This window comes from Hippopotamus amphibius, chromosome 9, assembly GCF_030028045.1.
Source record: "Hippopotamus amphibius kiboko isolate mHipAmp2 chromosome 9, mHipAmp2.hap2, whole genome shotgun sequence".
Classification (NCBI taxonomy): Eukaryota; Metazoa; Chordata; class Mammalia; order Artiodactyla; family Hippopotamidae; genus Hippopotamus; species Hippopotamus amphibius.
Window position 1 is genome coordinate 116653072 of NC_080194.1, and position 11821 is coordinate 116664892.

Here is an 11821-nt window from a genome sequence, read left to right on the forward strand (position 1 = left end):
CCATGTGCCACAACTACTGAAGCCTATAAGCCTACAGCCTGTGCTCTGCAAGAGAAGCCACGGAAATGAGAAGCCCTTGCACCACAATGAAGAGTAGCCCCTACTCACCCACGCGCAACTAGAGAAAGCCCGCGCACAGCAATGAAGACCCAACACAGCCAATCAGTTAATTAATTAAACAAAGAATGCATACTACAGGATACATCATAAACACATACGACATTTAACAACAGGCAAATCTATGGTAGCCTGAATCAGAAAATGGTTGTGGGGGGTGAGAGGGGAAGTAAAGAGACTAACTAGAGATAGAAGGGAACTTTCTGGAGTCTCAGAAATATTTTATATCCTGTTTCGGGTTGTGGTACACAGATATATACAGCTATCAACACTCATCAAACTGAACACTTTATTCTGGATAAATTATCTCCCTCTCCCCGCCCCCACCCTCTCTCTTCAGAATACTTGAGGAAATTCTAGAGGGAAAATAAAGATGAGGCATGTAGAAATCCTCCAAGTTCCCTTTCCAATATCTGCTCACCCCTTCTTCCTCAGAGGACCCCAATTTTGTTTGAGGCATCAGTCTGCCCTATTAGAAATTCGTACTTCCCTATAATGAGAGGTACACAGAAGTCTACAGGGTAGGGCTTCCCAAAAAGCGACTGCTTTCCTGATGAAAAGGGGCAGACTCTGCGGTCTCTTGCTAGTATCCTTTCCTTTTCTTTCTTCCTGGAGCACAGCCGCTCAAAGGGACTAAAAAAATTCTGATAACCCTGCTACAAACCCATCCTTACCCTGCAAAGCAAGGTATGGGAGCTCTGAATCAATTCAAAACTAAGTTACTCTGTGAGTCAAAAGTTTTCAGGCTTCAAAATGAAAAAAAAAAAAAAAAAAAAAAAAAAGCAATCTCAACTAGAATTCAAGAATGACAACCAATAAGGACCTACCATATAGCACAGGGAACTATATTCAATATTGTGTAATAACCTATAAGGGAAAAGAATCTGAAGAGTATATACATACATATATATAACTGAATCATTGTGCTGGACACATGAAACTAACACGATAGTGTAAATCAACTATACTTCAATTTAAGAAAAGCATGACATACGCATTGCCGTATTAAAGTATATATGAGAATTTGGTATATAATACAAGTGACGTTCCAATCAATGGGGAAATTTCAGAGCATTCAATAGTGTACGGACAACTGGCTAATAATTTGAGAAAATATTCAGTTAACACTGCTACCTTATAATGTATGAAACAATAAATATAGATGAATAATCTAAGCATAAAAGCCAAAACCACAGAAGTGCTAAAAGAAAATGTTATAAGGATTGAGAATGGCCTTTCAAAGCTTTACCCCAAAACCACAAGCCATAAAGGTAGATTGAGAGATTCTGCACCCTAAGGAATCACTAGTTCTGTATCACGAAATGTACAGAATAAGCCACAATGAAAAGGACAAGCATCAGCTCGAGAGAAAACCCTGCAACAGATATCGAGGCAAAGGATAACCATCCCAGATACAAAAGGTTCTTACAAATCAATAATAACAAAATATGAATAGCCGAACAAGGAAAAGACAACAATCCAGCAGGACAGTGATGTGGGAGAGAGGATTCACACGGAAAGCATCAGGGAGTGTGAGCAGACAAAATCGCTCGGTCTCACTCATGAGTTTAGACATACAAATTAAAAACAGGTATTATCTTCCACGGGTTAGTTGGTGAACAATCTAAGAGACAGAGAATGTTCCATGATTAGTATCTCCACTCACCGTGGATGGGAACAGAAACTGATTATCACTTCCCTGGAGTACCATTCTGCAGAAGCTTCTCCCTCGAAATCCATCTCATGGGAAAACTCAAACGTGTATGCAAAGATGCTCATCACAGCACAATTTTAAGAGCAAAATCATAACCACCTAAATGTTGACCAAAAGAAGGACAGCCAACTAAGGTGCAACCACACTGCATAATATGATGCAGCCCGCAAAAAAAATGAGGCCTATCTGGGTGCAAGGACACATACAGTATGTCCACAGTAGGCTCCTGAGTGGGGAAGAAGTACAGCTGACCTTCGAACAACGTGGGGGTTGGGGTGCTGGCCCCCTGCAGTACAAAATCCAGCCATAGCGTTACAGTTGGCCCTCCGTAGCCTCGGTTCTGCATCTGGGGATTCAACAACTTCAGAGCGAGTAGACCTGAATTTAATGAAAAAAAAAATCTCCCTGTGTAAGTGGACCTGTGCAGTTCAAACCCATGTTGTTCAAGGGTCAACTGTATTCACTTCTGCCATTAAAAAAAATGATGCTTTTAAGAGAGAAAGACATGATATTACTATGCAAGATCGAAGATCATTATCTGTCACAGATATTTTCCAAAATCCAATTTGTTCCTTCTATTTTAAAAAAAAAATGGGGGCAAAAAACATCCACAATTTATTTGATCTTCTTGATGGGCAAGTCTGGCAGCTAACGTATCCTTGACAGAATATTCTAGTTCTAAAGGGACACGTCTTCTCTGGAAATGGAAAGTAGCTTGGCACCTGCCTTCAAGATATTTCAGATCTAAATCTCAGGTCGGCTCTCTGGGGCATAGATGTTAAGATGCAATCAGTGTGCTGGAGAGGCCAGGGCCCTCGGGAAAATGCTGACTTTCCTGAGAGGTGGGCCTGTGATCTGCCTGCATGACGGGGGTGGGGGTGGGGTGGGGAACGAACATCTGCCAATTCTGTTGAGAACTTAGATGAACTTCTATAATTTGCACAGTGGAATTTCAGCCTAACAGTCCCCGGTCTGCTTTCTAACACATACAGACCACTGAAAACCAGTAAAACGGAAAACCAGAATTTTTAAGACCTCATCAGGAAATAGAACCTTGAGCACCTGCATTCGGGTCTCATCGGTTTCGTCATCGCACGGATGCTTATTGTGTGTCTACAATGCGAATGGCACTAAGGGAGACAGGTCCCTGCTTTGTGTGGTTTTTATTCTGGTGGGAGAGACAAACATTAAACATGTCTGAACTACAACTGGGCTGATTACCACAAAGGAGACGCGCAGAGTGTTATGAGAACACGGAACAGAGGCTACATCTCGTCTGCAGGTGCCAGAGAGGCCTCCTTCAAGGAGCCACGGCTGAGATAAGCCAAAAACCTTGGCGTCATCTTTGCCTACTCAGTCTCACCGCAGGTCCCATCCATCCGTACGTTGTATCCGCTCGACCTTCGCAGTCTATCCGCAATCTAACAGATTCCCAGCACCTCCTCCGCTACCATCCTGATCCAAGCCCCCAGCAGCTCTGACTTGGGATATTCCAAGAGCAGACCTCCCTGCTGCCATGCTGCCCCCTACAGTCTGTTCTCAACAGAGACGCTGACAGGGTCCTGTTCAAACCCAAGTCAGGTCACCTCCGTCTTCCATTCCAAGCCCCCAGCGGCTCCCATCTCACTTAGAGTGAAAGCTGGGAACTTCCAAGAGCTCCTCTCCCTGTCACTCACCCAGGCCTCGCTGCTCCTGGGACAGGCCAGGCCAGCCCCTGCCTCAGGGCCTTTGTACTCTCTGCCTGGGTCACCGTTTCCCCAGATGTCCATTCGCAGGGCTCCCTCCCGCCCCAGCACTGACCTTCTCCGTGGGGCCTTCCCTGGCCATCCCATTCCCGAGGCAACTCCTTCCAACACTCCTCCCACACCTCCCACCGGCTCACGGGCCAGATATGTTGCTGGTTTGTTTCCTGGCTGCTTCCTCCACTGGAATACACACCCCGCAAGAGCTCCATTTGTGTCTGTTTCCTTCACTGCTGCACCTGCACCAGAACAGGGCCTCCATAAATCAAGCAGGGTCTCAAGGACAAATGTCAAAGGAAGTCAGTCTGAGGGATGACATGGAGCTGGTCAGACAAGGGAGGGTGGCAGAAAGCATTTCGGGAGGGACCGGCCTGCTGAAAGGCCCCAGGGAAGGCAGGCACGGGGCTTGCTTGAGGAAGGGAGAGGATGGTGGCGAGAAGGGAAGAGTGGGGAAGGAAAACTGGAGAGCAGGATGCAGAGGGCAAGGCCAGGCGGACCACGTGAGGAACTTCGCTCTTTTTCTAAAGCAACAACGAGTTATTAAGCTAGGGAGTGACACGGTCCTGTGTGCCTTTCGCAAACCTCTGGCTTCAGCGTGACTGGGGAGCGCGGTTGGCAGATGAGTGCCACGGCTCCGACCACGGATGACCTGAGCGTGGACAGAGACGGCAGCTGCAGAGGTGGAGGAAAGGAGGTAGAATCCAGAGACATTCTGCAGACACAGTCTAAGGTCTGGGTGATTGATTGCAGAGGAGGTAAGTGAAAGGGCAGTTCCACCATGACTCCTACCTTTTTTACTCCGAGTGGACAGTGGCACCATCCACTGAGTTCGGGGGGGGCCGGTGTGGAATGGAGGAAAATTCGGGTAGGTGATCTTGAGCGCCGTTTTGGAAATAATGAATTTGAGATCATTCTGAGACATCCAAGTGGAAATTTCCGGTTGGCAAGGATCAGATCGAGGCTAGCGGGATCAGATCAGGAATGGGGAGGTGTGTCCTACAATGGAGTGCCACTAGTTACCTTGTGGCTGAAAAGGTTCCAAGTAACAAAGTGACAGAATATGGGTGATTCTCAAAAATCACCCTGGCCACAGCATAAACACTTGGACAGGGGAGGTGGCCAAACCAGAAGTGGGTACACTAAGAAGGACGTGCTGCAACAGATCAGGTAAGTGAGGGCTATGGCTGTCGGGAAGGAAGAGGGAACAGACTTTCCCTTTGTCACCACCCATCTGCCGCACAGCTGCTGGGGAGTTTTCTAAAACACACATCCAGGTCATGTCAGTTCCTCGACTTAAAAGCCCTTGGGACCTTCCCCATTTGGTTCTCAGACCATCTCTCTGGAATTTCCTCTTGCTGCCCAAGGTCAAGTTCCCCTAACACTTCAACCTTAAGAGCTTCAATCTCTACGCTCTTTGGCTCCCGCTATTTTCTGCTGCCTGGCAAACACCTATTCATCATGTGAAGACTCACCTCCTCCCCTGTGTGAAAAAGAAAAGCAGCACTGACCCCTAGGAGCTGGCCTGGTGCTGCCAACCAGGCTTCACTGCTCTTAGATGCTTGCCTAGTGCTCAGGGAGGCCACGCTGTCCTCCCATCACACGTAAACAATCTCACAGGACCAGCAGCACAAGGTCGCAATGCAACAGCGATGACGTGAGACAAAACAGGACCCCTTCATAATTTTGTCTAAACAGACAAAACCAAGCTCATCATGGCAGCCACAGGGTCCCACACACTCCTCTCTCCTGGCTGATGTGAGCACCGGTGGCCTCTTGACAAATCACAGCGTGTCTGACTCTAGTCACACCTCCTCCTAGAAGAGACTCAGCAAAGTCGTAGCAAACAGCAGGCAAATATGAGAAAAATTGCTTCTAATTCAATAGTGCTACAGATGTGGTCAATAGCAACCAAAAGCTGGAGAAGAAATACAGCAGGGTGTAGTTCATTTCAGTTCGCAAATTTCACCAGCGGCTGCCTCCAAGCCTTTAATACTTATGAATATATTTACCTATGTATTTAATCAACCACCACCAACACCTACGGCACACCAGACACTGCTCTAAGTGCTTTACTCGTTTTGAGTATCATTTCACCTTTACAAGCACCTATCAAGTGGGTATTATTTCCATCCCCACTTTACAGATCAGTAGACTGAGGCACAGAGTGGTTTAGGAACCTGCCCAAGTTTACACAGCTAGCAAATGGCAGAGCTGGGCCCAGCCTGACAGTCTGGCTCCAGAGTCCATGTCCTGAATCAGTATGCTTTAGTCTCCAAGAACCTACAAAAAGTGCAAGCCTTAACCCAAACCTTGTTTTCCACACACAGTCCCTACATCAGCCCAGCTTCCAGTGCATTCATTCAGTTCCTCTAACAGTCCATACTCCTTCCTTGCTCTCTGCCTCAACACCCTACTACATCCCTATTTTCTTTCTTTCTTTTTTTAAGTCTTCTGTTCTCAGCTCAAACATTATCAACTAAATTACAAACTCTAACGGCGCACTGTATGTCTCAGCACTCCACACAAAATTGGAACTATATTACTCCCTGGGTAATTATTTGCTTCCTGTCTCCTCCAACCCAGGCGGTGAGTTCAGACACCATGTCAATCATCTTCATCGTGTGTTCTCAGTCACTGATCTCCCAGCCAAAAGCAAGGGCCTGACACAAAGGAAGCGGTAATTTGGGGGGGGGGGGGGGGGGGTTAAGCAATAATTTGGCGCGGGTGGGGGGGTTGGTTGTTTTGGCTGCGCCACCAGGCCCGTAGGATCTCGGTTCCCCGACAAGGGACTGTAGCGGAGCCCTCCACAGTGAAAGCGCAGAGTCCTAACCACTGGACCGCCGGGGAACTGCCTCAGGAAATTTTGTTGAATGAATGAACGAGTGGTGTGCACTCAAGCCGCACGCTTTCTTTTTTCATGCTCTCAGGTACGTGACACATACATGTGCTCGCAACGCCTCCCACAGAGCTCCCATTACAGCCCCCCAAAGCGCAGACTCCAATAGCACACAGGAAAGAGCTCTCGAAAACACTGGCGCTGCACACAAATATCATGTGGCCCTGGACAGGTCATTGCCCCCCTTACCTGCCCTGAGTTTCAGGGGCACAACGGGGAGCATGACAAGTCCCAATGCAACGCAGCCTATCCCATGGGGGAACCCGCAGTTCTCCCCATGACCCGTCCAAACTGAAGTTAGGAGTTGCTTCACATGCGTTTCCAGCAAGACTGTGGCTCCGAGAAGGCCAAGTCCACGTCTGCCCGGGTCAGCGCCGTATCCCAGACACGCTATCCCCAGGACTGCACCGTGCCCAGCACACAGCAAAAATCAGACCATTACCAGCCAGGTGGATGAATGCCTGCTCTGAGCATTTCACAGGCGTCGCAGGAGTTGACGGCTGCCTTTTGGCGTAAAGGCGTATTCCTCAGCCACAAGCCCGCCTCCCACCCAGGCCCCGAACCCCGCGCCAGGCAGGCACCTCTTGCACAGAGAAGCATCTTCGCAGGTGCCGCGCACGCCCTCGTCATCCGTGTCGCTAGGGGAAGAAGAGCAGGCGGGGAGAGAGGGCCTCCTCAGGCTAGCGGCCATGGGCGTGGAGGTTCCGGGATGCTGCGTCCACCCGGGACATGGAAGCGGGGTCCACGCAGCGAGCCCCCGAGAAGGCAGAACAGAGGGGCTGGGCTCCACCCGGCTCAGCTGGCGCGGCTCAGTGACACCGCCCACGGCGGCCGCCCAAGCAACCTTCCCGCTGAGTGGCGCCTCAGCGGAGAGGCTCATTGGACAATTTCCCCGCCCCCTCGGCCCGCGAGGCGCCCATTGGAGAGCTCCTTTGTCCCCTCCCTCACAACCCGGAAGTTCTCCTTGGGGGCAGCAAACTGCAATTGACGCAAGAGAGCACCGCAATGCTCTCTGGGAATTGTAGTCTTAGGTGCTTTGAGAGGCCACCAGGGAGTCACGAGATGTTATAACTGAAATCAACGCAGGGCGGGAGAGCTGGCAGGAACCTCAGCGTTGGGGAGAAGGGCGGAGAATCCAGCCAGAAAAACAGGTGTCAGTGTCGCAGTAAGTTGGGGCTCAGTCCCATACAGCAATTCAACAACTATTTATTGAGCGCTGACTCTGCGCCAGGAACTGAGTGAAGAGCTTTGCACACATAATCGCCTTCGAAATGTTCTGAGGGAAGGAATGTGTGGGAAACAAATACAATGGAAAACTATGTAGCAGTGAAAATGAGTGAACTAGAGCTACCAGTTACAAGCATCAGTGGCTGGATTTCAAGAACATAATATTCGGTGAAAGAAGAAATGATATTTTTGTGAAGTTCAGTCTAAGCAAAACCAATGTTATTTAGAAAGCACACATCTGTGGTAATCCTATCCAGAAAAGTAAAGGAATGAGGGGGAGAAACAAATTAGGGAGTGAGGAGGGTAGGACACTCCAGGGAAAGGGACTGGAGAAGAAGTACGTAGACACTTCAGTAATTCCTGAAGCTGAGATAGGTTCACGTGTGTTTATTTCTCTATGATAGATATTCAAAATGTTCACATGTATTTTTTAATTAATTAATTTTTTTATTTTATTGGCTGTGCTGGGTCTTTTTTGCTGTCCACGGGGTTTCTTTTTAGTTGCGTTGAGTGGTGGCTACTCTTCATTGTGGTGCGCGGGCTCCTCATCGCGTGGCTTCTCATGTTGTGGAGCCCGGGCTCTAGGCGCGTGGGCTTCAGAGTTGCAGCACATGGGCTCACTAGTTGTGGCTCACGGACTCTAAAGCGCAGGCTCAACAGTTGTGGCGCACAGGCTTAGTTGCTCCGCGGCATGTGGGATCTTCCTGGAGCAGGGATCGAACCCCTGTCCCCTGCATTAGCAGGTGGATTCTCAACCACTTCGCCACCTCGGAAGCCCCGTTTATTTTATACTAGACTTATTTCAAAACATTTTAAAATAAAATTTTGAAGTGTGTTTGCATATTCCGTTTCATTATCTTTTGCGAGCAGGGAATGAATATGCGCAAACTTGAAGAACCTTGGGTCTCTCTCTCTCTCACACAAACACACAAGCAAAGTAAACAAATGACAACAAAATCCCAATACACCTATCTTGGGGCAAGATCGGGTATCAAATGCTTGCTTAGTATTCAATAGAGGAACAAGAGCCCATTGATATCCAAAGAAGAAACGAGAGTGGGGAAGGCTGAAGTTAGGGAATTTTGCCAGGGGGAGCAGTGATGAGATGAAATACACCAGTTTCTTTGGGTGGTCCTCTGCCAAGAGGGTAATACAAACCAGTGAACAAGCATAGTCTCCCAACTTGGCAGTGTACACATTCCATGGGTGTTAGTGGGCAAAACTAGTGGGTCAACAGCAAGTGATAGTATAAGGTGTCAGTTCCATAGGTCTGAACGGTGAGGCTGAGAGACTATAAGGTGGAGGCCGATGTATTATACACCTCTGTTGTTCAGTGAGCAAAGAACATCTCTGTTCTTTGCTGAGTGTTTGATTCAGAAAAACTAGTGATGCCGAGGACTTTGGTCAGTTTTTCACTGAGGGGCCACCCCAGAGGCTTCCTGCAGGCAGGGCTAGCTCCTTCTATTTAAGCTCCTGGTCCGGGGGCTGGAACTTTATGATACAGGAGTGGAATCTGGAAATGGCAAGCTTAGCCATCTTAAGCTGCATGACGCCTCCATGTATGAGACGATGCTGGGGTAGTCATGAACAATGTCCCTGCAAAAGGTCACTGACAACTCATCTGCATCCTCCAGTAAAGTCAAGAAGAGGAAAAACTAGAGTTTGAAAGCCCTGTTGAGTATGAATATTGGGAGCAAATAGCTGGGCTTTAACCATGAATCTTCTCCCTGAGAGGCTAGAGTGGACACCTGCCGCTTTGGCTATTCAGTAGTCTTCCTTCTATAACACCCAGCCAGAGTTTCTTAGGAAGAACTAAACTCTCCTTTTAGTCCACATGGATCAAGTGAGGCCCTACATCTGACACTGGGGTAGAACCTTACCAAGGCCTGGCCCATCACACACAAAATCACCCTAGCTACACTTCGAAAGCGTGTGTGTCAGGTGGTGGTGGTGAGCAGGTCGGTCCAATCAGAATGAATCCCAGGAGTCAAATGGGAGTTGTTAAGTCTAGAAGCTCTCTTTTCCGGCAGACTCGAAACTGGGAGGCTGTCCCTTTGGAGCAGAGAGCCATCTTACTACTTCACATAGCCTGAGAGCGATGCTTTTGGGAAGGCTAATGGAGTCTGGAGCACTGTATGCGCAGTTAGGGGTGACCTGACTCTGCAGTGTGGGAGCTGATGGGAAAATCACCAGAGCCTGTGATGCTGATCAGTCAGAAGCAGCTGAATTCAGAAGGATGAAATAAACACTTGCAGCTTTCATCCTGAGCTGAGTGCACATTATCCCTCCCCGCCCATCCCCACCTGGTAGTACATCAATCACATCAGTACTTTCCTTCTTTGCTGGTCTAGTTTTCCAAGTTTTTGGTCTGCGATTTCCTCACACGTTTCCACAGCTAAGGCCTGTTGAAAAGGCTATCTTTCCTCCTTTGAACTGCTTTGGACCTTTGTCAAACATAAGTTGGGCATATTTGTGTGGGACTATTTCTGGATTCCCTGTTCACTGATCTATGTGTATATCCCTCTGCAAATACTACACGGTCTTGGTTACTATAGCTATGTAGTAAGTTTGGAAACGGAGTGGACTGACTGCTCCCACTTTATTACTTTTTTCAAAATTGTTTTACCTATTCTAGTTCCCTTATCTTTCCATAAAATTTTAGAATAATCTTGTCTATATCTACAAAAAAAAAAAAAAAGAACAAAACGCATCCTGGGTTCTGATAGGAACTGCATTAAATCTATCCATTTGGGAAGAATTGATATGTTTACTATGCTTTGTCTTTCAACTCACGAACATGGTAGATCTCTGCATTTATTTAGATCTTGGATTTCTTTTATCACTCTTGTAGAGTTTTCAGTATACAAGTCCTGCACACATTTTGTTAGATTTACACTGAAGTATTTTATTTTTATTAGTGACTGTAAATGTATTTCCATTTTTGTTCCCGCAGGTTCATTGCTAGTATCTAGAAATACAATTGATTGTTGTCTTTATTTTGTATCCTGTGACATTACCGAAGTCAATTATTAGTTCAAGGAAGAAATACTTCTTAATACCTTCGTGTGGCACAAGGCCTGAAATTAAAATTCAATACTGAGAGCTGTCTAGTAAAATTGGGAGGGCCTCGAATGGTCTAACCACAATTGCCCACTCCCTCTTCTCCCACAGGCAAGGTCCCCAGCCATATGATCCTTCTTCTCATAGGAACCAGACACAGTGCCCGCTTATTCCCGAGTAGCAGGCTGCAGTTCCCTATTAGCCCACTGAATTATTCAGACAAGCCCATCCCACCCTCCTGCAGGAACCAGGGCACATCACCACCCTCTTGTTGCTACAAAGTCTGCCTCCCAAGGCCCTGCTTGTTCACTCTGTTCCCAAGTGTAACCTCCCACGTGGTCCTGCATGGTGTGTGGTGTCCTGTCCTAGGCTGCGGGTGAAGGTGACTTGTAAACTGCTGTCCATCCCATCTTTCGGTGCAGATCGTCGTGTGTTCAGCCCCACCCCATTAGTCTAGGCTGGAAATCTCTCTCTCACTGATGGATTGAAGAAGAGGTGAATAAAACAAGTGGCATCACAAACAGGATGGTCTCACCTCAACTGAAGATACCTTGTCAGCTTTCCCTCCAGCCCCTTTGCTAGTCAACTGGTTCGTAAGGCAGCAGTTACTGTCTGCGATGTGAGTACCAGTTGCTGGCCAACGTGGGCATTAGCTCATGTTCTGTTATCTCCAATGGATGCTGCCATCTCTTCCCACCCTAATGTCTCATGCTTGCCAAGTAGGCAGAAACGATTGTTCCTTGACTATACCCCAGATGGCGGTGCCATCAAGTGCGGCTTGTATCTGGCAGGTGGTCTCTGAGGCTCCTACCTGAGACCACTGACAACATAATGTCCTAACGGGTGGGTGCCGGACTTCCACTTACTGGCCATGGGGCTAGCGCTTTGCTCACTGTGTCTAGCCTGATGACCATCACTGGCTGCTTGGGGCAGCCAGAGAGACTCTGGGAAAATAGCTCCCCCTCCCAGTGCAGTCCTGGGGACGACCCCTTGTGCTGTTTGTAGAAAGGAAGGAGCCCACGACCCCAGGAAGATCTAAGAATGGCCCCACGGCTGCCTGCCGCA

General features: G+C 48.0%; 1 protein-coding gene across 6 annotated transcripts in view; it reads right to left on the reverse strand.

Annotated features, from left to right (window-relative positions):
- LOC130860296 (leucine carboxyl methyltransferase 1-like) overlaps nt 1-7324 on the reverse strand; it is a 43227-nt gene extending 35903 nt beyond the window's left edge. For all 6 annotated transcript variants that reach the window (XR_009055399.1, XR_009055398.1, XR_009055397.1 and 3 more), the window contains exon 1: nt 7051-7324. Coding sequence is in view for 3 of the 6 variants with exons in the window: in XM_057748276.1 (XP_057604259.1) it covers nt 7051-7160 (110 nt within the window). In the remaining 3 variants the exon portion in view is untranslated. The remainder of the gene's footprint in view (nt 1-7050) is intronic.
- Between the last annotated feature and the right edge of the window lie 4497 nt (nt 7325-11821).